The sequence below is a fragment of the Sus scrofa genome, chromosome 14 (assembly GCF_054392235.1).
Source record: "Sus scrofa isolate SSC_HxYL_T2T_F1_AM1 chromosome 14, Sscrofa_HxYL_maternal_Yorkshire_Landrace_v2.0, whole genome shotgun sequence".
Lineage (NCBI taxonomy): Eukaryota > Metazoa > Chordata > Mammalia > Artiodactyla > Suidae > Sus > Sus scrofa.
In genome coordinates, this window is record NC_139396.1 from 93992956 (window position 1) to 94019831 (window position 26876).

Here is a 26876-nt window from a genome sequence, read left to right on the forward strand (position 1 = left end):
AAGCGGCCCAAGAAATAGCTAAAAAGACAAAAAAAAAAAAAAATATATATATATATATATATATGAAATAGTTCTTTTGTATAGGAATTCCATATCACCATTTGGCCTTTTCAGGTACTGGTACCACATTTTTCAAGTTATAGTGGTATTATAGTTTAATGTTTGGTAATGCTAGCTTACCATTCTTGCTCTTTTTCAAGGCTTTCTATGTTATTATTTTACTTTTGTGCTTTCAAATGAACTTTATGATCAATTTGCATCATCCTCTCTCTAACATCCACACGACAGTATTTTTTACCTTCCAGAACATATCTTTATGCTTAAAATCATCATTTCATCATATATTTTTATTGTCTTTCTAATGTCAGCAAGTATGCATACATCATTTTTTTATATTTTGGCTGTGGCCACAGCATTCAGCTCTTTCCTGGCTAGAGATCAAATCTGCCTCACAGCCGTGTCCCAAACCACAACAATGACAACCCTGGATCTTTAACCTGAAGAGCCACCAGACATTTTTATTTTGTTATGTGGACACACACTAATAATAACACCTCTTCTATAAAGAAACTGCGCTGAAGGATATACATATATTATTTACTTCTCACCAGAATCTATAATGTATGTTTTAGTGTGTTATGCCCAATATAGACCCAGCATATCACTTCTTTAAAAATTGATATTTACAGAAATGATGCCAGAATATTTTAGCGAGGGTTTCTTGGTGGCTCAGAGGGTTAAGGATCTGGCGTTTTCACTTCTGTAGTGGGATTTGATCCCTGGCCCTAGGACTTCCACATGCCTTGGGTGCAGCCAAAGAAAACTCCCAAGAAAACCAAAAACGTAGTGAACTCTTATACCCCTAACCTAGATTCCACAATTTTTTTGTTATATTTACATTTATACTCATAGTCACACCTACACATGAACTTACCTGTTGTCATTATTGATATTCTATATTTTCTTTCTGGATTTGTGAGCTAATTGCAAACTTTATGCCTTTTTCTCCTAAAAAATACTTTAGTGGTGTTTTCTAAGAATGAGCACATTCATGTACATAACACCAGTACAATTATCAAAACCAGGAAATTTAACTATGATAAAATGCTATTCTCTAACCCACTGTTATATGTAAAAGTCATCTATTTCCCAATAGCATATTTTTTAGTAATTTCTCCCTACCCAGAATTTGATGGATTGAGTTTTTTTCTCTTTTTGATTCTTAAACCTTTTATCTCAGTTTTTCTTTTGGCTTTATTGACCTTTTTGAAAGAGACAGGCTAATTTTGTAGACTGTTGCTCAATTTTGTTTTGTCTGGTTGTTTCTTCCTGATTCAGTTCAATTCAGGAATTATTAGCAAGAATACTACACTTGAGTCCTAATATTAGAAAGTGTTTTACGTCAATTTGTCCCATTATTCATGACATTAACAGTTTAAAATATTCTGTAGAAACTGTTTTCTTTCTTTCTTTTTTTTTTTTTTTTTTTTGGTTTTTAGGTCTGTACCCGCAGCATATGGAGGTTCCCAGGCTAGGGGTCTAATCGGAGCTTCAGCTGCTGGCTACAGCCACAGCCATGCAGGATCTAAACAGTGTCTGCAATCTACAACACAGCTCACAGCAATGCTGGATCCTTAACCCATTGGTGGAGGCCAGGGATGGAACCCACAACCTCATGGTTCCTAGTCGGATTCATCTCTATTGCACCACAATGGCAGCTCCCAGAAACTGTTTTCTTTAGGTCTCATGGTCAGTAATGAACCTACAATTTTCTATTTGTTTGACAACTTGAATTTCCATCTGCAATTTCAACTTTACCTCCTTAGATCTCATTTGCATTCCATTTTTTCTTCCCTTTCAAGTTAATTATGATCTTTTCCCCCTTTAAAACATGTTTTTCATCTTTGTAAGAAGATTTAGTAGAAGTTGGAATATTGGAAGTATTCCTCCTTTTTTCCTTCATAGTATCTTAAGTGATCCTTTTTTTATTCAAACATCTATCACAATTGTGACTTTCCCAAGTAAAAAATCCAGTTTTTATCTCTAAATTTCTATATTATCTTCACTTACTGTTTTTGAAAAAAAATGTGTTTTTTTAAGTGTCCTTTTAAGCCATTATGTTAGTACTATGTATATACTATTAGAAGTTCAAGCATTTCGTGAATAGGAACCACAAGAGTGTATATTCCCTGTTTGGTTTCATTTCGTTGTATATTCTAATCATTGTCATTCTAACTATAGAGTCTATTTTGAGGCTTCAGAGATGCCTCCAAAATGATAAAATTACCAAATCACTGAACAAAATGGGCTTCCTCCTCAATTTTTTCTCTTGTGACATTCATAAATACTCTCTTTAAAACTGACAGTGATTTCACATACAATATGTATTATCCTTAATCAATCCTCACAGGATTATTTTAGCAATGTCCTTTTATAAAAAAAGGATAAATTAAGAGTTAATGAGAGGCTCTAATTTTCAGTTCTGATAGGAAACAGACTAGGACTAAAATCCAGGCCCTTTATTTCCCTTCCTTAGATACCTCTAATTCAGATGCGGTTATGGATATTCCACATCTGTATAGTTTGTTGGCATTTATTTGGGCTTAAAAATCTTGAACAATTTTCATTGAAAACTTAGTTATAGGAGTTCCTGCTGTGGTGCAGTGGGTTAAGGGTCCAACGATGTCTCTGTTGTGGCACAGGTTCGATTCCTGGCCTGTCACAGTGGGTTAAGGCTCTGACCTTGCTGCGGCTACAGTGTAGGTCACAGCTTCAGCCTAAGTCGTAGCTCCGGCTGGGATTCAATCTCTGGCCCAGTAACTTCCATAAATTGCCGGTGCATCTAAGAAAAAGAAATTAAAGAAAAGAAAAGAGGCCTTCCCTCTGTGGCTCAGGAGGTTGAAAAACCAACTAGTATCTGTGAGGATGCCAGTTCAATCCCTGGCCTCACGTAGTGGGTTAAGGACCATTGCTGCTGTGAGCTGTGGTGTAGGTCTCTGATGAGGCTTTGATCCCGCGTTGCTCTGGCTGTGACATAGGCCAGCAGCTACAGCTCTGAATTGACCCCTAGCCTGGGAACTTCCATATTCCATAGATATGGCCCTAAAAAGAAAAAAAAAAAAAATTTTTTTTAAAAAGAAACAAAAAGAAAAAAATTAGGAATAATCGATTCCACTTAGCTTTATATTAACATAATACTACCTTAGATGAAATAAGTGATAAAATAGTCGTGTTAAAATAATTTAATTACCATCTAAAGTTATATGAACCTGAAATGTTGTTTGAGGTATTTTCCTACTTTATCAGTTCATTCCCTTGCAATTACCATCTTACAGTCGAACCTGTACATGTCAAGGACTTGATCCAGAGACTTGTGGAGCTTCCTTCTCTTTTGGCTGCTCATGGAGTATGTATTTCAATGGCTGCAAATTTGGTAGAAGCCCAAGTCCTAGAAGATTTAGAATTGATCCAAGTTCTCCCTTACACGTAAGTGTTCTTTTTACTTATGAATTACACAGTGACTATTTAAGTACATTCCTTTTAAAAAATTTAAATCATAATAAATAAATATTAAATAGTACAGAAAGTAGTGAGAAAACAGTAACAACATCTATATGTGTATATATACCAGAAAATAGTATAAAATTCTAAATAACAGAGTTAAAATCTTCAACTACCAACCCAAATTCCAGTTGTCCCCGGCTCCCTCCTCCTTACCCCTAACCCCAAATGGAATCACTGTTAAAAGAACTTAGAATTTTATACCCAACTAAAGTAGGAAGAATAAAATAAAGCTATTTGCCAAAATTTCAAAGACTCAGAAAGTTTACTACCCACAGCACTACTATGAAAGAATTACTAAAGGACGTAATCCAGAAAGAAGATATATGAAACCGGAACCAATCTGTCCGGAACACAAGGCCATGGTGAGCAAAGAAATTAGTCAACCTTACTGTTAAGTTTAAATAAGTCGAATACTTACATTTTTTTTTTTTAATCAAAATAACAACCTATAAGATAATTCCATACTCTTATCAGTGGGAGGTGGTGGGGCACCTTTAGGAACTAAATGTGGTAATGTTTTATGCTTTGTTTGGAATGGGGAGGATTTAGATACTGATTAACTCCAAGATCAGTGTTTTTCAAACTTTGTGCGTTGTGACCAAGCATAAAAAACTTTTTATATTACAAACAGCTATTCTTATATATGTGTGTGTATATATATATATATATATATATATACTCAAATAAATCAAACAAACCTATCACAAAATAATACTTAGCCTTGTTATATGTAACAAAGATAAATATTAAAATACCAAAGCATTATAGATCCAATGTACTTACTGTCCTAGGATCACTATGATACAGTAAAGTTTTTTTTATTTTTTTTTTTACAAAATTTCATTTCATTTTTGGATGCTAGTTGTGACCTACTAAACTGATTGCACAACCTACCAACCCATGAGTCATGACCCACAGCTTGGAAAACACTGCTCTAGCTATTATGAGAAATACGTATTTGAGAAAATGTATGTATAAAAAATCTTTAGATGAATAGAAGTAGAATTTATAACATTTGAACTAGTTGTGGAAATAAAAGCTTTAAACAGAAAGCAATCCATTCATAAATCAGCAAAGGTAGTTTTAAAAATCATTAGGATAAAGGATAAATAGAAAACATAAAATAAAACAGCAGCAGGAATTAATCTATTTGCATCTGAAATACAATGAATATAATATCTTTTTGGAAAGCTCAGAATAAACAGATAATCCCTTTAAAGAGGTAATCAAAATTATTTCTTATTTTCTGAAGTTCCCATCCACTGTAATAAAAGAAGGAAATGACTCTAGAGAGAGAACTATCTTTTGCAGATAAATTATCTTAGAAGAAATCCAACAACAATTTTATTAGACTTCTAGGGATGAAACTGTACAAATTTACTAAAGACATATAAAATACCTGATAATGAGATGTGAATTCTCCCTTAAAATTAATCAGTTAAGTTTTCTTTCTAAATAATTCTGTGATAAAGCTGTCAGTATACAAATAGATTAGCAATATTGACATGACTGCTAAATTTTTATTCCTAACAATAACACTATTATGTAATTGTGAGATCACTTTTTGCTTGTGTTTGTTATTGACAATGAGTAACATTTATGCAGTGTTTATGATACAGGAAGAAGCATTGCTCTTTCCAGGAACTGACAAAAGGCCAGGCTGAAGCTCAGCAGGCAAGGGAGAGTGAGTGTATACAGTAGCCTTGTAAGCCATGTCATGAATTTTGGAAGATCATTGAAGGATTTTAAGGCAGAGAGTGATATAATTACACTTTTTTTAAAAGGGATCTCTCTAGCTGCTCTGTGGATTGGAGCTGGCCAAGAGCTGGTTTAGCAAATTGACTACAAGAATGGTCTGGAGAAGAGACAGCAATGACTTAGAGTATGGTTGTGACAGAGGAAGTGATGAATTAGTGGTTGGTCTGGAAAGACTTTTTTAAAGTAGGTCCTATTCTTTGACATAGGGTCTGCTGAAATAGGATCAGGTTTATTATAGACGGCAGATTGTGGATTCATTGTGTTGGAGATTCCTAAGAGAAATCCAAGTGGAAACGTTAGGTTGTTAATAAGAACTTGAAGCTCAAGAAGTGGTGGTAATTATAGGCATGAATGTGACAGTGATCCTAGAGCCAAGGTAGAGGCTGAGAAGAGCAGAAGGGTGTAGGCTTGAACCCCATTAGGCAAAGTCTGATAAGAAGTCTCTAAATCTGACATGAACATTCAGTCTAACAAAACAATTAAAAATGAGGCTTTTTATAATATGGATAAAGGACCTACATTTATAAAACGACACCAAACATCAGCCCTATCAGTTTTATTTAATTTGTTTCTATTTACCACCTTATTTCATTTCCACACAATAGAAAATGTTTCATAAGATGACACATCTCAGGGAGTTCCTGTTGTGGCTCAGTGGTAACAAACCTGACTAGTATCTATAAGGACACAGGATTGATCCCTGGCCTTGCTCCCTTGCTCAGTGGGTTAAGGATCCAGCATTGCTGCAAGCTGTGGTGTAGCTCACAGGCTTGGATCCCATGTTGCCGTGGCTATGGCTTAGGCCGGCAGCTGCAGCTCCAATTCGATTCCCTAGTCTGGGAACTTCCATATGTTACAGGTGCAGCCCTAACAACCAAAAAAAAGAAAAAAGGAATTCCAGGAAACAGAGCAGGAGAAGGTGGCTCGGGAGGATACAAGGAAAGCACAATAAACAGAAAACATAAGTCAATGATTGGGAAAAAAAATCTAAATGACAAATTCTGTTAAAAGGCCATATTTAACCACATGCTTTTCACAAAAATCTCACCTAAAACAAAATAACAGAAAGACAAACAGAGGAAGACTGGATGTTGAAAGTTTTCAAATGGTATTTAAATATCCACTGAGATAATTGCATTGTTTTTCTCCTTCAGTCTATAGTCTGTACCTTTTTTCTTTGGGAAATTGAGATTTTCATTATGGTAGAACACTGAACGGATTTTTACATATGTTAGAAGCATGTTTGGAAAGAATATCTATCTATAGCTTAGAAATATAACATGTGGGAATTCCCACTATGGCTCAGCAAATTACAAACGAGACTAATATCCATGAGGATACGGGCTTGTTCCCTGGCCTTGCTCAGTGGGTTAAGGATCCAGCTTTGCTGTGAGCTGTGGTTTAGGTAGCAGATATGGCTTGGATCTAGCAGCTGCAGCTCCGATTTGACCCCTAGCCTGGGAACTTCCATATGCCACAGGTGCAGCCCTAAAAAGACAAGAAATAAATAAATAAGATGACACATTTTGTAAATCTGACTTGTTACACTGAATGGTTCATGATGTTCCACTAGCAGTAAAATACAATTACAGTTATCCCAATATTTCAAGTATTAGAAAATATAATCTCTCTTTTTTTTGGCTTTTCTAGGCCCACTCCTGTGGCATATGGATGTCCCCAGACTAGGGGTCGAATCAGAGCTGTAGCTGCCAGCCTATGCCAGAGCCACAGCAACGCCGGATCCTTAACCCACTGAGCAAGGCCAGGGATCGAACCCACAACCTCATGGTTCCTAGTCGGATTCGTTAACCACTGTGCCACGACGGGAACTCCGAAAATATAATCTTTATAATAGGTACTCAAATCATAATGCTGAAGTTTGCCCCAAATAAATGGAATAATTAATGTGTGAGTCTAGCCAGTGTTTTAAAGTAGCTCTGACTTCGCTGACTGTATTTACTAAGCTACATTAAGTAACAGATACGTAAGTAGACAGAGTGATCTAGACAGAGACCCTATATATGTTCATTTCTATTTCAGTGAAAGCACCAACCTAAATGGGTAAGAGACCAAAATGATAATCAGTGATGCTTTGCAGTCACCAAGATGTGGCTTGTAATAAACACTCAAGAATAAACTTTCTGGAGTTCCCGTCGTGGTGCAGTGGTTAACGAATCCGACTAGGAACCATGAGGTTGCGGGTTTGGTCCCTGCCCTTGCTCAGTGGGTTAACGATCCGGTGTTGCCGTGAGCTGTGGTGTAGGTTGCAGACGCGGCTCGGATCACGCGTTGCTTTGGCTTTGGCGTAGGCCGGTGGCTACAGCTCCGATTGGACCCCTAGCCTGGGAACCTCCATATGCCGCAGGAGCGGCCCAAAGAAATAGCAAAAAGACAAAAAAAAAAAAAGAATAAACTTTCGCTGTCTACATTGTTGTGTGGCTTTGGTTTGGTTTGTTTTGGTTTTTGACTTTTTAGGGCCAGGCCCTCAGCATATGGAAGTTCCCAGGCTAGGGGGTGACTCAGGGTTGTAGCCTACACCACAGCCACAGCAATGCTGGATTGTAGCCACGTATGTGACCCACACCTGTGTGGCTTTGGTTTTTATAATGGTCTGCTGCATATCAGAAGTTGAATTGATCCACATGAAGGTTTTCTTTCTTAGTTCTAGGCAGCCATCAAATCTCAAATGAGGCAAAAGCCTTGAAACCTTCTTATATCCCTCATTCATCCTTGCTGTCAGTTTTCCATCATTTACGTCCCTTAGATGTGACTGGTCGTTTATCAGGTTTCTGACTTGATTTAGAATATACTCAATCCTGAAAAACTATCACTATCAGTGGTCTTCCAACTATTGTTGCCAAAGGCTCCTTCCTCTACCTCCTACTGTCATCAGTTTTTAATACTCTTGTCACAATAGTTTTCCTTTGAAAAAGTCTTAAATGTTTTTATTTTCATTTGAATCCAGATTCTTAATAAGGCGTTAAGGCTTCTCCACAGGTTCTATCAAATCTTCCTCAGTTCGTAACCATTACTGTGTGGAAAACACTGGTTTTAGACAGTTGATTGCCTACTTACTGTATTTGAAACTTCTAGCACTGATCTGATACGCAGTATGTGCCTTAACATCTGTTGCTCTCCCATCTCTGTCAATAGAAACTTGTTGCACTGTGTTAGAATTCTTCACATCTCCACTTGCAGCAGAGCAGTTGTCTTGATTTACTTCAAATGCCTTGTATTTGAAATATAAAATACAGTTCTCCCTTTTAGCAACGTGAGCACTTTTGCAACTTACCTGTAACACCAATTAGATTTCTTACTAGCTGATAACACAGACTTTTTAATTTCAAAAAACTAAATTAAAGCATAACAATGACTAATAATTTAGATTTTACAAACAATCCACGCTATACTCTTTTTTTAGAGCCACACCCAAGGCACATGGAAGTTCCTAGGCTTGGGGTCGAATCAGAGCTGTAGCCACTGGCCTACACCACACATTCACAGCAGTGCCAGATCCAAATTGCATCTGCAACCTATACACCACAGCTCACTGCAATGCTGAATTCTTAGCCCACTGAGCGAGGCCAGGGATCAAACCTGCGTCCTCATGTTACTAGTCAGGTTCATTACCACTGAGCCACAATGGGAACTCCATCGAGTTATATTCTATAGTAGTTCTTTCATCAGGGTAAGTATGAACTATGCATCAACCACACATCAGCAATGATACATAATTCATTTTGATACCTTATATAAACTCTATAAACTCATCACTCATGTTATTATGTGACAACTTTTACGGACTGTCTTTTCCTATAGGAAAAAAACATTGAAGATAATTTACAGACTTTGGCTACAGAATTAGCTCCAATTTATAAACAGTATGCTCCGGTTGCTTACGAAAACCAGGTATGTTTTGGGACCTCATACAGCACAATTAAACATGGTTGAAATTTATATCTAAACAAAATCATCATTAATACAAATTTTTTTTCTAATTTGAACTTTAATGTAGATCTCTTTTTATCAAACATTTTAAAAATTTATCTTTTTTTTTTTTTTTTTTTAAGTCTTCCTATTAGGGCAATTGAATTATACCTCCCAAGTGACAAAATTATGATTATTTCCAGAAATAAAACTTTAAAAGAAGGAATCTATGATTAGTAACACTCAGTAGGAATTCCCTGGTGGCTCAACAGGTTAAGGATCTAGCATTGTTACTGCTGTGGCTTGGGTCACTGCTCTGTGGTGAGGGTTGAATCCCTGGCCCAGGAACTTCTGCATGCTGTGTGCATGGTGAAAAAGAGAGAGAGAGAAAGAAATGAAAATGGGTAATCTGCACCACTTCTCCCCCCCAATGCAAGCACACACACAAAAACTATTATAGCTAATACAAGAGTTCAACAAGTTTTCTAGATATAAGTTCAATATGCACAAAATCATTGCATTTCTATATACTAGTGATAGACAATCCAGAATGAAAAAGTAGGTCATCAAAATTAAAAAATTTTGTTTTTCAAAGGACATCATCAAGAAAGTAATTGGCGAGTTCCCTTTGTGGCGCAACGGAACCAGGAACCATGAGGTTTCAGGTTTGACCCCTGGCCTCGCTCAGTGGGTAAAGGATCTGGCATTGCCGTGAGCTGTTGTGTAGGTTGCAGACTCAGCTCGGATCCTGTGTTGCTGTGGCTCTGGTGTAGGCCAGCAGCTGTAGCTCTTGATTTGACCACTAGCCTGGGCATCTCCAAATGCAGCAAGTGTGGCCCTAAAAAGAAAAAAAAAAAATCCAACTTTTCATTTTAAAAGGAGTTACAAATTTATATTCTATGCTGGTTTGTGAATATATATGTACATCTGTTGAAAACTGCATACACTGTATGCCTTTCTTTGCAATGAAATAATTTAGGCTACTATACTATCAGCAGGTAGATATTAGTGCCTTCACTCATAGTCAGTGATGGTTGTTTTAGTCTATGTCCTCTTAAATGCTTTACCTTGAACATTACTAAACTACACAATCACTACAATAATACACTGTAGTGTCAGAAACCTTTGATATTATCAAGTGTAATTAGGAACGTTGTCAGAAAGTAATTTTTACTCTTTTCTGAAGGTGTTCGGTCTTTTAAAACTCTGGGACATGTGTTATTTTGTAGGTGGCGTTTGAACATGTTGCCAGAGAATGTCGGCTTGGCAAGAAAGAAGGTCGTCCTTTCTCTGGGGTCACTGCTTGCCTCGATTTCTGTGCCCACCCCCACAGGGACATTCACAACATGAATAATGGCAGCACAGTGGTATGTACCTGGGTGGCTTTTGATTCAAAAGCTCCACCACAGAATTCCCTTGTGGTGCAGGGGGTTAAGGATCCATTGTTGTCACTGCATCAATTCAGGTCACTGCTCTGGTGTAGGTTGTATCCCTGGCCTGGGAAATAACACGAGCTGTGGAGTGGCCAAAAAAGGAAAAAAGAAACCTCCATAATTATATGCTCAGGCTGAGGTGCTTAAAGATGATTGTTGTAACAAATCCTACATTATGTTTTATTCTACACAGTATATATTCATAGCGTTTATTTAAGTTACTATTGAAGTGCTACCCAAAGGTTTTAGAACCAGCCTAAAGGTTTGTTGAAGGTCCTGAGTTATATATTTAATTGAGGTAGGTTGTTGGGATGTAGGAATACATGATCATTCAAAGCAACCATCCTGTGCTATCAAACTGGTAGGCAGGAAGTTAAGCAACTTAATGTGCACTCTATGTTGACAGGCATCAAAAGAGTCATGTGCCCTAGTGTGAGGTCAATGAAAAGACAGTTAAGTTGGGGAGAAGACCTTGGGGGAAATCATGCAATAGTTCTTTAATAAGGAAGTGAGTTTTGTTTTGTTTTTAATTTTATTGATGGGAGTTCCCGTGGTGGCGCAGTGGTTAATGAATCCGACTAGGAACCATGAGGTTGCGGGTTCAGTCCCTGCCCTTGCTCAGTGGGTTAATGATCCAGCTGTGAGCTGTGGTGTAGGTTGCAGACGCGGCTCGGATCCCACGTTGCTGTGGCTCTGGCGTAGGCCGATGGCTACAGCTCCGATTCAACCCCTAGCCTGGGAACCTCCATATGCTGTGGGAGCGGCCCAAGAAATAGCAAAAAGACAAAAAAATAAAAAAATAAAAAATAATTTTATTGATGGCTAGTTGATTTACAATGGTGTGTTAAGTATAAAGGAAATGAGTTTTAAGTAGTTATCTTTTTTTTTTTTTTTTTTGTCTTTTTGAGGGCCACACCCATAGCACATGGAGGTTCCCAGGCTAGGGGTCTAATCAGAGCTGTAGCTGCTGACCTATACCACAGCCACAGCAACACCAGATCTGAGCCACGTCTGTGACCTACACCACAGCTCACAGCAACGCCGGCTCCTTAACCTACTGATCAAGGCCAGGGATTGAACCTGCAACCTCATGGTTCCTAGTCAGATTCGTTTCCGCTGTGCCATGACAGGAACTCCAAAGTAGTTATCTTTTTCCTGGTAAAACAGCGTGATGGCCTCTTTCTGCACTGCACTTGCCTAAGACATAACTTGGAACTGCACAGTGTGACCCATCAACAGGCAGCCTTCCTTCCTTATGTGGTTAGTGAAGTCTGCTAGTAAGAGATTAAGGAACCAAAATAACTTTTTTGCCAATCACACCTTTTCCCTGAGATTAACTGGGATCTCTAGTATTTCCAAATGTTGAAAGCGTATAAATCCATTCAGATGGATCTTAGCTAAAGAGTGATTCAGCATCATGCTTGGCTTGTATGTTTTAACTGAGTTCCTTCATTTAAGTTTTTTAACACTTCATTTTAACATATTTGTAGATTACATGAAGGTTTTTTTGGGAGGGGTTTTGTATGTCTGTTTGTTTTTAGGGCGACACCTGTGTCATGTGGAAGTTCCTGGGCTAGGGGTCTAATCAGAGCTGCGGCTACCAACAAAACAGCCACAGCAACACTGGATTCAAGCCACATCTGTGATCTATCACCACAGCTTTTAGGAATGCAGGAGCCTTAACCCACTAAGTGAGGCCAGGGATCAATCAAACCCACATCCTCACAGTCGCTATGTTGGGTTCTTAACCCTATGAGCCACGAAGGAATTCCCAAGCTGTTTTTTTTTTTTTTTTGTTTGTTATTTTAGGGCTGCACCTGGTTGGACCTGGTTGGTTCCCAGGCTATGGGTTGAATTGGAGCTGTAGCCTCTGGCCTACACCACAGATCACAGAAAGGCTGGATGCTTAACCCCCTGAACAAGGCCAGAGATTGAACTTGTGTCCTCATGGATGCTAGTCAGATTCATTACAGGTGTGCCACAAAGAGAACTCCTCCGAGTTTTTGTTTCATTTTCTTAATAAATTTTATTGGGAAATAGTTGACGTACAAAGTTTTTAATTTCAGGTGTATAGCAATGGAAATACATATTTCAGTTATGCATATACATATATTCATTCCTTTTCAGATACTTTTTCCCATATAGGTTATCACACAGTATTGAATAGTTTACACTGTGCTATACATTAGGTCCTCCTTACCTATATATGTTTTATATATAGTAGTGTGTACATGCCAATCTCAACCCCTCTAATTCATCCCCCCACCCGCCTACATTTTGCTTTTGTAACCATACATTTGGTTAACACATAACAAAAAGAGTTCAGTGGTTCAAACCTTGCTGGCAAATGTCACTGTAGATATTTGAAAATAGTGTGATCTTTTTAACCTTTAGGAGTTGCCTGGTGTCTTGGTGAGTTAAGGATTTGGCATTGTCACTGCTGTGTCTCAGGATCCATCCCTAGCCCGGGAACTTCTGATGCCTTGGGCGTTGCCAAAAAAATACTAGTTTATGAAGAAGAGTATTAATAATAGGTATCAATGTCAGGAATTTCATAATTTCCCTGTATTTTACTTTCTCTACAAAGGAATAGAAATATATTTTTTTCAGTATTAGAATATAGGTCCTGGAGTTCCCGTCGTGGCGCAGTGGTTAACGAATCCGACTAGGAACCATGAGGTTGCGGGTTCGGTCCCTACCCTTGCTCAGTGGGTTAAGGATCTGGTGTTGCTGTGAGCTGTGGTGTAGGTTGCAGACGCGGCTCGGATCCCGCGTTGCTGTGGCTCTGGCGTAGGCCAGTGGCTACAGCTCCGATTGGACCCCTAGCCTGGGAACCTCCATATGCAGCGGGAGCGGCCCAAAGAAATAGCAAAAAGACCAAAAAAAAAAAAAAAAAAAAGGAATATAGGTCCTGCTAGAAAAAGAAATCTCTTGTGCTTTTTTCATTAATACCATTTAATCAAAATTATACTGGTCTTCTTACAAACAGTTGATAAGATACTTGAACAGACCAGCCTCGAGTGGCTTGATATATGATACATATATATGTATATATATATATATATATATATATGAAATATTATTCCAGGAGTTCCTGTCCTGGCGCAGTGGAAATTAATACGACTAGGGACTATGAGGTTTCAGGTTCGATCCCTGGCCTCGCTCAGTGGGTTAAGGATCCAGCATTGGCTGTGAGCCGTGGTGTATGTTGCAGATGAGGCTCAATTCCAGCGTTGCTGTGGCTGTGGTGTAGGCCGGCAGCTGTACTTCCAATTCAACTCCCAAGCCCGGGAACCTCCATATGCCACAGGTGCAGCCCTAAAAAGCAAAAAATATATATATATATGTATATATATATTATTCCAAGTTGAATATACCAGCAATAATCAATTGAAAATAAAACGGGGATAAAATGGCAACAATAAAAGGTAGGAACATCTATGATGAATGTTTAGGATCTCTATTTCCCATTTCATGTCTTCTTACTAGGTCTGCACTTTAACAAGAGAAGATAACCGCTCATTTGGTGTTATTCCTCAAGATGAGCAGCTGCATGTGCTTCCTCTTTATAAACTTTCAGACACAGATGAGTTTGGCTCAAGGGAAGGAATAGAAGCCAAGATCAAATCCGGGGCCATCAAGGTCCTCACACCCTGCAGCAGAAGAAGAACACGATTCACTCAGCCAATTCCTCGTTCTGGCAAGAAGAGAGCAGCAATGATGACAGAGGTCCTCGCACATAAGATAAGGGCTGTGGAGAAGAAATTTATTCCTCGAATCAAGCGGAAGAATAACTCAATGATGAACAACAGTAAGGCTTCATCGCTGCCACTGTTAGGTAAGGCTTATTTAGGAAGCCTGCTAATTTTCTGTGCACAACTTTGACTAGCAAGAGGAGAAATTTAAGGATGCAAAGAAGTGCAGGAGTTCCCTTGTGGCACAGTGGTTGAGGATCTTTTTTTTTTTAAGATGACAGAACTAGAGTTCCTGTCATGGCTCAGTGGTAACAAACCCAGCTAGTATCCATGAGGACGCGGGTTTGATGCCTGGCCTCACTCAATGGGTTAAGGATCTGGCATTGCCATGAGCTGTTGTGTAGGTTGCAGACGTGGCTTGGATCTGGCATTGTTGTGACTGTTGTGTAAGCTGGCAGCTACAGCTCCGATTCAACCCCTAGCATGGGAACTCTATATGCCATGTATGTGGCCCTAAAAAAGACAAAAAAAAAAAAAAAAGATAAGAGAATAGACAGGACAGACATTTATGTAGCACTGAGTAGGATTTGATAAAGAAACAGTGAAAGGACAAAACAAGGGAATGTTTGTTATCATTCCTTTTTGCTTATAGCTCAACAGATATTTAATATAGTTTAGTTTTTGCTTTTTTTTTTTTTTTTTTTTTTGCGTTTTTAGGACCCCACCGGCAGCACATGGAAGTTCCCAGGCTTGGGGTTGAATTGGAGCTACAGCTGCCAGTCTACACCACAGCCACATCAACCCCAGATCCAAGCTGCATCTGTGACCTACACAACAGCTCACGGCAATGCCAGATCCTTAACCCACTAAGCGAGGCCAGGGATCGAACCAACATCCTCTGGGATCCTAGTCGGGTTCGTTAACTGCCGAGTCACGAAGGTAACTCCTGGAAAGAAATCTTTATGAAAAAAATACTGAGTAAAAAACCATACCCAAATTAGCTACAGTTTTTAATGTGTGCCGATATCAGACTTAAGTTAATAGAACACAACTGCCCAACATTGCCACCATTAGAGTTTTGTTCTATTATTCTTTGTACCTTTCTTTAAAAATACAACTATCAAGTCTATATTTATCTTCACATTTGGTGTCCTTTTCTCTGTTTAGGGAATAAAATAGAGACCATGCAACCCGAAATAAAAAGTGAAACGGAACCCCATCTTATCTTCAAAGGTTCAGAAAACACTAAAACCTACTCACCGACCCCATCCATTCCTCACCCAGTGAAAGAGGCAAACTTAGCTCCAGGCTTCTCCTGGTCCCCTAAAAGTGCTTCGGTCACAACACCTCCTTTTAAGAATGATGCAACAGTTTCGTACGGGTTTTCAGAAAGAAGTAGCAATCCCCACTGCACGACGCCTTCTGCGGGACATGGTGGTGCTAATGCAGCTGCGGGGGAAGGCACTGGAATTGCACAGCCTGGTGAAAGGTTTCCTCTTCCGACCTTGTCTACCCCCGGGACAGATTCCCTGGGTTATCCTGAGCCTCCCACCGGTCCATGTGAGCACCTCCCTTCTCATCAGCCAAACCAGCAGTCCCCATTCGTCACCTTTCCACATGACCCTGCTTCCTCTCTGGTGGAAGAAGACGAGCAGCATTCGGAAGCAGATGAGCCTCTGTCAGACGACCCCCTGTCAGATGATCCCCTGTCACCTGTTGAAGAGAAGTTGCCCCGCATTGAAGAATATTGGTCAGACAGTGAGCACATCTTCCTGGATGCCAATATCGGGGGCGTGGCCATAGCGCCCGCCCATGGCTCCGTTTTGATCGAGTGCGCCCGGCGAGAGCTTCACGCTACCACGCCTGTCGAGCATCCCAACCGGAATCACCCTACCCGCCTGTCTCTTGTTTTCTACCAGCACAAAAACCTGAACAAGCCCCAACACGGTTTCGAACTAAACAAGATTAAGTTTGAGGCGAAAGAAGCTAAGAATAAGAAAATTAAAGCCTCAGAGCAGAAAGACCAGGCAGCTAATGAGGGTCCTGAACTGTCCCCTGAAATTAATGAATTTAGCCAGATTCCTTCTCATAAAGCATTAACATTAACCCATGACAATGTTGTCACCGTGTCCCCTTACGCTCTCACACATGTTGCGGGGCCCTATAATCATTGGGTCTGAAGGCTTTTCTCCCCTTAATGCCTTTGCGAGTGCAGTGTATTTTTTTCAAGGTGCTCTTAAAAGAAAGTCATGTTGTGGTTTACTATTTCTTCATCTCACCCATTTGAAGGCTGAGGTAAAAAAAAAAAAAAGAAAGAAAAATTGGGGGTGGGTGTTTCTTAACTGTGACTATATTTTGACAATTGGTAGAAGGTGCACATTTTAAGCAAAAATAAAAGTTTTATAGTTTTAAATACATAAAGAAATGTTTTGGTTAGGTGTTAACCTTGATAGAATCACTCAGTTTGGTGCTTTAAATTGTTTACTATGAAACGGTCATTTTTAGAGGATTTTAACAGGTTCATGTGCTATGATGTAAAATTAAGACACACAGTGTTAACTCTACACAGCTCCTGGTGCTTAACCACATCGACACAAAAATAAGCTGAATTATTATTTCATGGTGCCATTGTTCCAACATCTTCCAATCATTGCTAGAGAATCGGCATATTCTTTTGAAATAAACCAATGAAATGTTTTCTCTCTTAAGATATCTCTCCTGTATAAAATAATTCATTATTGTTCGTAATGGTTGGAGGCTGTTCATAAATTGTATATATATATTTTAAAAGCACTTTCTATTTTTAAAAGTAACTTGAAATAGTATAGTATAAGAATCCTATTGTCTATTGTTTGTGCATATTTGCATACAAGAGAAATCATTTATTCTTGCTGTGTAGAGTTCCATCTTGTTAACTGCAATATGTATTCTAATCATGTATATGGTTTGTGTTTTTTTAATGTGTCCTATCTCATTCAAAGATTAGCTTCTTATATCAAATAGTTCATGCAAAAATTGTTTGTTCTCTCTAAAATTGGAATTAGGAAGCATATCACCAATATTGATTCACTTTTCCTTTGGAACTAAGTAAGAGTGGTCTCTTCTGATTTTTTAAGCAACAATGGCCCTAATTTACGTTCACACCCAGCTTTCTCCATGAAAGGTGTTTCCAAAAGGAGATGAGATATAATAGAATTCTGAAGAGTCAAATGCTTCTAAAGTTTCAAGGTGATAAAATACAAAAATTAAGTAGCAAGAACCTTATCCATCCCAAATTGCCTTATTCATTCTGAAATTCATTTTGGTACAGAATAAGAATAAAATTCCTGTACAAGTCTGTTGAAACTAAATTCCCTATCATCATTACATACCCCAAACAAAACAGTACAAATGGTATTAATCAGTATGGTTTGTCCTTTAAGAGCTAATCCAAAGTAGTTTATCTAAGTATATTGGTTTTGGGGGAAATGTCAATTCATCTTTTTCTAGGTAACAGGAAAATAGGCATTCCATTTATTTTAGTCCTAAATTGTTTTTCCCCCATTTTATTGACCCATTTTATAGCAAAACAGAAGGGATTGCCCAAACAAAATGTCTCGAACAAAAAGAAATTTCAGTGAAATACTTGATTCTGTTAAAATGCAGAGGTGCTATAACATTCAAAGTGTCAGATTCCTTGGGAATATGGAAAACCTAATGGTGCTTCTCCCTTGGAAATGCCATAGGAAGCCCACAACCGCTAACACTCACAATTCTGGTGCAAAAGCAAACAGTTCCAAGTTCTCTAAAAGAAAACTCATTTTAATTTATATTAAAATAATATATGGTGCAAAGTATAAGTTTCAAGCTTTTGACTAATTTCGACTTAAGGAATATGAAGGGATTGTAAATAACAACGTCCATTGTTAGACCATCTTGTCAAGTAGATTTCTGTTTCTTGAATATGTAAAATAGATTTGTTTTCATTGACTTGTTTTAGTATTTTGTGTGCCTTAGATTTCTGTTTTAAAACATGTATATTTTTGTGAGCCTAAGGTTTCTTATACATATAAGTATATAAATAAGTGATTGTTTATTGTTTCAGCTGCTTCAACAAGATATTACTAGTATTAGACTATCAGGAATACACCCTTGTGATATTTCATGTTAGACTTTAGGCCTTAGCTCCCACTAGAAAGTATTTCCTCACGAGATTTAATGGATAAAGTTGTTGTAAGACCCTTTATCCATCCACCCATCTATCCATTCTTTGATTCAATTCTTGTTGAATATCTGCCAAGTTTAAGCATTAGCTTTTATTTTTCTTTAAATCACCACTCATGATATAGTAAACTTGAGGAATTAAAATCCTAAAAGGTACTCTTACATATGTTTTTCCAAAAATAGCAAATTTCCTCCAACAATCCATTGTGATGTATCTGCAGCAATTCAAATCAGTCATGAACTTAATCTTTTTTTTTTGTCTTTTTGGGGCCGTACCTGTGGCATATAGAGGTTCCCAGGCTAGGGATCCCATTGGAGCTGTAGCTGCTGGCCTATGCCACAGCCACAGCAACATGGGATCTGGGCTGCGCCCGCGACCCACACCACAGCTCATGGCAGCTCGGGATCCTTAACCCACTGAGCGAGGCCACAGATCGAACCCATGTCCTCACCAGTGCTAGTCGGGTTCGTTCAACTGCTGAGCCACCTGACAGGAATTCCACGAACCTTAAATAAGTTCCTTAATAATCTAAACCTGCAGCACCAATGTCGATTTAGGGACTATTGAGATTAATGGAGTTAGTTGCAGTTTACCAGATCAGATACATGAAAATATCCTGTCTCAACTTAAATATTTCCATCCTGTTAATGTAATTAACACCAAGAATGGTCTGCCTCATCTGATAATCCCTTGGTGGGAACCACATGTGATTCCTACCTCGTTGAACAATATTTCATAAATTTGACAGTGTACCATCCCATTGTCCACCCTGTGATTTTTTTTCCAAGTTCATGCTTAGTCAATGTTTTGCAACATTGTGATTGTATGTTGACTATATTGTTTTTAGAATGCTCTTTCTCATAAAGCAAGGAAATAAATTTATTTGAAATGACAATTTTACTCAGAAAACTTGTCATCTAACATTATTTCTATACCTCTATTACGTTTTATTGTACTGTCACCCTTTGTTTTGCCTCTTTTATAGCATGCAAGTTGAGTTTTGAATCTTCTGCCTTTGTTCATGGTAAGATAATTGAATTCATTGACACATGACCCCCAGGTTAGCCCAACCTCATAATGTTACACAGCTACCAACTACAATCAAAATAACTCCTGCCTTATGTAGGATCCTACAAAGTGTCATGCTGCTGTTTGGAAACCCCTCTTTTATCATTTTTATATTTTATGGCCACAACTGCGGCATATGAAAGTGCCCAGGCCAGGGTTTGAATCCAAGCCAGATCTGTGGCGACTCTGGACCCTTTTACCAACTGCACCGGGTGGGCATAATACTTGTGTTTCTGCAGTACGTGAACCGCTGCAGTTGGATTCTTAACCCACTGAACCACAGTAGGAACTCCCGAAAATTCTATTTTTAATGGTTTTCAGGCCATCGATAAAGAAATTTCTCTTGTTCTTGTCAGCCTCACCTACATCTTTCTAGTTCATCCACAAAGTACCAAGTACATCATGTCATAAATCAGATTGAAATATATTATTTTTGGAAAGTGAGGCTAGCTGAAAATGTATAGCTAGAGAAAAAATTCTGCAACATGTTAGCAAAATATTCGTGTCTTAAGTAACCTTTCAACATCTTTATTATGTAATCTGCATGTGGATGAAATAATTTCATTTGTTAAATATAGAATTTCAACTAGGTGAGATTCATAAGCAATTTACTTGACATAACCCAATACATAGTTAATTGAATGCATACCCCTGTGTAAATGAGATACTGAATTCGTATGAAGTAACCTACTTTTTAATGTTACTCCTTCAGTGGGTTCCTACTGATTATCATTTATTTCATGATAAATAGCATGTATGAAAATATCCCCAATCTATGTTTAATCTTCTTAAAGCAAATTGTATCGATCTTTTATCTGGGACAAACTTTTGACATTGCATGCCAATTTCCATGATAATGGGCATAGCATTTTCTTTGAATGTGTCACAAATCAGTAGCTGTATGTAACCTTTAATATATAGCTACCTTCTATTTCACAACTTCCTGATGCATGGAAACTTTTTTTGTCTAGATTTAGTACAACCGCAGATTTTGAACTTTTGTAGAAATTTATGGTGAGAACTATGAAATAAGGTAACGTAGTGGCCTCTCACAGCCCTAGAAGTTACCTTTGAAGTCATAATAGTTCAATCACTGGGCCCAGACAGATGTTAGTATCAATGTTTGATTATGTTTGTAATTCAACAGTCAAGTGAAGGCCACTTTGTGGTTAGGAGGACTGTAGGAAAACAGTCTTGTTTTGCTCACCCACGGGGCATTTTATCACTGGGAACTAACCTTTTTGTTACAAGTGGAAAAAAAAAAAAAAGGCTTTGGGCTTCTTTCTGAGCAGTTCAGGGAAAGGAGTGAAATTGGATCAAGATTTCCCTGCCTGCAGAGTTTTGTGGACCTTGTGTGGGAAATCTAGCTGACTTTAACCTATGAAGCTGTCCTGTTAATTCATTCCACAAAATGTAGCAGTAGTCCTATTTGCTATTTCAATAAACGAATATCAAGTGCTGATGTAGAGTACAGGTTTTTATTTCCCGGGGGACAGGTGTTTGGCAATGTATAAGGAGTTACAAAAGATTGAATGGAATAATTGGGGCAAGTGTATTCCTACTGTATATACTACCTAGCCATAGTTGTACAGTCTATTCCCACTTTTGCCTAGCTGGCCTCACAGTTAAGTCCCAGCAAATTTATTTTGATGGGACTGTCTCCATGTATCTAGAATACTGTTTTGTTGTGCACAGCTCCTAAACTTGCCTATAAGTGTATTGAACTTAGGTAACTTCATTTAACCAAGTGATAGAGCATCAGCGCCCTGATTCCTAAAATAGTCTGAATTTATCTTAATCAAATTGTGCTCCATGAGGAGCTTTCTTCTAACAGCTGTAGAACATGATGCCATCCATAGCTCTGAAATGAGAAAGAATGTTCTTTACTAGAAATGGAATTTGTGTATTGTCTGAGAATGTTGCTTTTCTCTTGTAATATAAAATAGAGACTATGTTCCTCTCAAATTTGGAGATGGTGGAACCGGATTTTATGCAAGACATTGCATTTTGTGTCCACATCAAACTCTACAAACTTTAATTCTCTGCATACCAGTATCTGGATGACTTCGTTTCAAATGCCTTTTTCTTCTAGGCACTCAGTCAAATATCACTGTTCATTTCAAAAGGCATGCATTTTGTTCCTTCGAGTATTCCAAATGTATTCCTTATTTTGCCACTTCTAAGTTTCCCTTCTGTAAGGGCTTCCCAATGTGTTTCTCTTTTGATAGTACGCAATATTTAATAGTTCTAGCTCTAAAAGTCCAACGTTCATCTTTTTCTTGTTGCCTGTACCCCCTTCCCATCCCTACTGTGATGTCCATGATCCTGCTTGGGCCATAAATTTTCTTCTAGTTTGTTTAGTCATAGATGTTCCCTAAATTAAAGCAAAACTAGTCTAAGGTAGAAATGTTATCATCATGTATTAGCTGATTTAACCCATTTGTCTTTGAGTGCAACTTTGGAAACACGTGGTTAACAGCAGAAACCTAGTTTTCCTAAAAATAAAGCTTTTTTTCCTAGCAGCTGTCATGAAAGGCATTCTTTCTCATTTTATTGAAGTTACACTGTCACTAAGTGTACTCTCCTCTCATCCTTTTTTTTTCCTTTTTACCGTTTTTATTCTTTCTTCTGATTTTCTTTAAAGTCTATAGCTTCTACCCTCTGTTCTACCTCTACCCACCAAGCCCCCTACATATTACAGAGGGTTCATTTTAATAATGGCAGTGATCTTGGTTAAGCTGTCTTTTCCAATCTTTTAAAAAACCTTTTACCAGTCCTTTTTGGAATAATACCAAAAAGAATTAAGAGCTTTTATTCAGCCCTTTCAGTTAGAAGCAGACTCAGTTTTTAGGAACCCCAGGTTATCCTCACGTGCTCTCTTTACCTATCCCAGCATTGTTTGAGCCTCAACTCATTTATTGATGTTTGAGTCTTTTGCAGAAAGTTGTATAAGAAGTTATATATTCTAACACTCTTTCTATTTGGCTTTGCTATTTCTGTATAATGCCTCATACTAACTATCAACTGTCCGACTGGTGACTTTGAATTAGTGGGTATGATCTATAGGATAGATAGTACCTTTTTGCATGTTTTCCTCCTTATCGCCCAGATCAGTTTTGCAGATGGTATGTATTTTCTAATGTAAATTTACCCCTTCAGAATTGGGTTGTTGGCAATAATAGGAACTGTGTTATAAGCTGGGTGAGAAAGGTTTAAGAAAAATGGACTGGAATTAATCCAAAGAGTTCTTAAATAAGCCAGTCATCAGAAGTTCTTTCCAGTTCAGGAGGGGGAAGTTAAGGGCAGAAAGGAAGAACCGTATTCCTAAGAAGAAATCTGTGGGTTCAACTACCAGCTCAACACCAAGTTGTGCTATTTCTGCTTCCCACTTGTACCAGTTTTATCTGAAAAAATAGCAGTGGAAAATGAGGAGCCATTTTGAAAAAATATGGTAGTATGAGGAATTATGATCCTTGTCCTTTATAATGTTTTAGGCTATCAAGCTGCTTTCCTATGTGCTGATTTTTTTTCTTCCCAACAATGCTGGTTGGACAGAGAACAATGTTCCCATCTTACTAGTGAGGAAGCTGCAGATTGGCAAATATAGCAAATGATTTGCTCCCATTCCCACAGCAAGTCAACCCATCTTATACTAAAACAGGTAATATCTGCAGACTGCTGAATGCATTTCTGTGCCATAAACTGACTTAGAATGTTTTATTGAGTGGGAATTATGTCAGGCCTAGTCTAAGAATAATATAAAACCTACTTATTGTACACAAAATATGTTTCTAAAGTATTTCGTTTCCACTGTTTATTTTAGCCAGTTATTTTTTTTAATGCATACTTTGGAAGGTCTGCACTAATTGCCAGGACTTCTGTATTAGGGCTTAGAGTAATGAAATTCTATTTTTGCCCCTGTTAAAAAAAAAATCCTTTTTAAAGAATATCCCTAAACTACTGATACAAAGGGAAACTTCCTAAATAATAACTACTTTTGAAAAAGTGTTTTAAAGACCAAGGTCAGCAACACATAATTGAAATTTGGTTTTGTAGATTGAAATGCAATTTACTTAAAAATAAAGTGAATGCAAGTTTCTTGAAGGGAATGTGCTGGGTAATCTATTGTAGTTCCCAGATACTCTCGGTAAAAATGTAAAATTATTGACCTCTCTGAGATAGCTCTGTCTCCCACTTATTTGAATTGGTTTTATTTTGTTTTCCCACTTTTCCAGCCACATAAGATCTCTGGGTGACAGTTTAAGCATACCTTTGCCCAGAGGGTTAAGAAAAATAATGAGATGTATTTGTACAGTTTTTAGTAAGCTCTTTATAAATATAAAGAGATAGGAAATTTGGGCTATTTCATCAGTATTTTAGGAGTTACTAATGAAAAATGTAGATCAGATTGCCCTCACTAATGCCTCTTTGTGATATTAAAAAAAATAAATGACTGACTGCATAGGACTTTACAAAAAGAGCTCTTCAAAAAGACACAAGGACATACGGTCATTTTTTTAACTTTTATAACGATAGGTGCTTTAAGAGAAGTATTTTTCCAGAATGGTTTTATAGTAAACATAAAGGGCAGCTTTTGCATTGTAATGTGTAGGTGGATGGTCATCTTTAGGTTACTAAGAAATCATGAAGTGTTCCCTAAGGAGAAACTCCAAAAACTTCTTGGCAGGAAGAAAAAGCATCGGTTTCTGTTTTTTTCATTTTCTCTTATGCTACGAGTTAACCTCCCAAGGAGATTCACATGTATATCAATATCTTGGTTCAAAGGAGAAGACTGAATTTTTATCATTAGTGGGAGGAAAATATTCATACTCTTCACCAAGGCAAAATAGAATAGTATTGACTTCCCAATAGAGAAATAGCAATTTCACAAATAATATCCTATCTCTAGCTGACCTCTTCTCTCTTGGGGGTGTATTTACTATTTATCTTGTACTTTTTTTTTTTTTTTCCTTTGGAGGATTTTACCTATTGCCGTCCTACTGTATTAAATATCCTGTACCATGAAATAGGTCAGCAAGGAAAAGATTTTAAAACCCCATAAATATCTGGTTTTGGTTCTTAACATACGGGGGAAACAGTTTAAAGAAAAAGCACTTCAACATGGAGAAGGGAAAGAGATCATCTGAATCCTGATGATTTCAATTCAGGATCAACATGTAGTGCTCTGCATACATGGGAACACTTACTAGCAGTACTTGAAGACTTGTGAGTTGGAATTGCATGTTACTTGAAAGACCTAATTAAGCTAAATTTTGGTGCACAGCAGTTGTACATGATTTCATGTTTATGTAGCAAAATGAAATGTACTAGTTTTGAAATATACATGTACAGATAGTTGTGAAAATTGTCTATTGTATTTTCCTTGTGTGTCTCATTTATTTAGAGCATAAAGTTTCTTTTTTTTTAAAAAAAAGTTGTTCTAACTGAATAAGGCTAAATGAATACTGTAATTGAAATTATATTTTAAATCTTTGTCATGAGTTTTTTAAAAAAAAAAACTATTGCAAATTGTATCATTCCTGATTACACAGAACTTTGTGGCTGGTTTTAAATAAATTTTATACTTCTATTTTGCACCTGGTGGTCTAATTTTTCTTTCCTCCTCGAAATCACATTTTTAAAATGTAATATCCAATAAAATTCATACTTTTTTTTTTGGCTGCACCTGCAGGATGCAGAAGTCCCCAGCTCAAACCTGTTGTTCCACGGCAGTAACGAGAGCCATAGCAATGACAATGATGGATCCTTAATCCACTGAGCACCAGGAATCTCCAAAATTCACAATTTTTTTAACTACAAAGGACTATAAGATTTAACACTTGGGAGTTCCCATTGTGGCTCAGCAGTTTAAGAACCCAACAAATATCCATGAGGATGGGGGTTGTGGGTTCGATCCCTGGCCTTCATCACTAGGTTAATGATCCAGCGTTGCTGTGGCTGTGGTGTAGGCAGCAGCTACAGCTCCAATTCGACCCTAGCCTGGGAACATCCATATGCTGCAGGTGTGACCCTAAAAAGCAAAAAAATTAAAATAAAAATAGGAGATCCCGTCGTGGCTCAGTGGTTAACGAATCCAACTAGGAACCATGAGGTTGCAGGTTTGATCCCTGGACTCACTCAGTGGGTGAAGGATCCAGCGTTACCATGAGCTGTGGTGAAATTTGAAGATTTGGCTCTGATCATGCGCTGCTGTGGCTGTGGCATAGGCCAATGGCTACAGCTCTGATTAGACCCCTAGCTTGGGAACCTCCACATACAGCGGGTGCGGCCCTAAAAAGACAAAAAAATAAATAAATAAATAAAAATAAAAATAAAAAAACCAAAATCATTAGTTCAAACACCTCACATCAAGACCTTAACCTCTTCTCTCTTCTGTTTGTTCTGTCAGCTGTTTCCACAACACTTTCTATCTCATTGGACTCTCCATTGATCCTTCTTTCTTCCTGCAATCTTTCCCTCTCTATCTGGCTTATTTCTTTCTCTTTTCTCGTTTCTTTCTTCTTTTCCTTCTTTTTGACCAATGCTATGGCATGCAGAAGCTCCTGGGCCAGGGATTGAACCAGCACCACAGCTGTAACCAGAGCCACAGCAGTAACAATGCCAGGTCCTTAACCTGCTAAGCCACAAGGGAACTCCTATCTGGCTTCTTCCTTCCTTCCTTTCTTTTTTCTTTCTTTCTTTCTTTTTCCTTTCTTTCTTTTCTGTGTGTGTGTGTGTGTGTGTGTGTGTGTGTGTGTGTGTGTGTGTGTGTGCTTTTTAAGGCCACACACACAGCATATGGAAGTTCCCAGGCTAGGAGTCGAATCAGAGTTATGGCTGCCAGCCTAAGCCACAGCCAGAGCAGGATCTGAGCCACATCTGTTTTCTACACCAGAGGTCATGGCAGTACCAGATCCTTAACCCACAGAGCAAGGCCAGGTGTGGAACCTGAATTCTCATGGATTCTAATTGGATTCGTTTCCACTGAGCCATGACAGGGAATTCCCTGGCTTCTTGATTTCAATCATTCTCTTGCCAACACCTTACATTCTCTTTCGAATCAGCCCTCTCTGGCTATTTAAGGAAAAATATTTGGCTAAAGATCAATGAAAATTCTTTCTCCTTGCCAGGTTCCAAATTTATTACTAGGCTAATTTCAAAGGCCATGAATGAAAAGTTCAGAACTTATTCAGATACAGAAATTATTCAAGAGTATTTTTCAAGATA

General features: G+C 38.0%; 2 protein-coding genes across 18 annotated transcripts in view; one reads left to right on the forward strand and one right to left on the reverse strand.

Moving 5' to 3' along the window:
- The window catches only part of TET1 (tet methylcytosine dioxygenase 1), a 155921-nt gene extending 130675 nt beyond the window's left edge, over positions 1-25246 (forward strand). For 8 of the 17 annotated variants that reach the window (XM_084993048.1, XM_084993058.1, XM_084993050.1 and 5 more), the window contains 6 exons: positions 3336-3486; positions 3840-3926; positions 9142-9231; positions 10479-10616; positions 14172-14520; positions 15545-25246. In XM_084993048.1, the coding sequence (XP_084849174.1) occupies positions 3336-3486; positions 3840-3926; positions 9142-9231; positions 10479-10616; positions 14172-14520; positions 15545-16557 (1828 nt within the window). In that variant the 3' untranslated portion in view covers positions 16558-25246. 17 annotated transcript variants of the gene reach the window in all.
- The window catches only part of DNA2 (DNA replication helicase/nuclease 2), a 349771-nt gene that overhangs the window by 249453 nt on the left and 73442 nt on the right, over positions 1-26876 (reverse strand). The gene's annotated exons all lie outside the window — the stretch shown is intronic.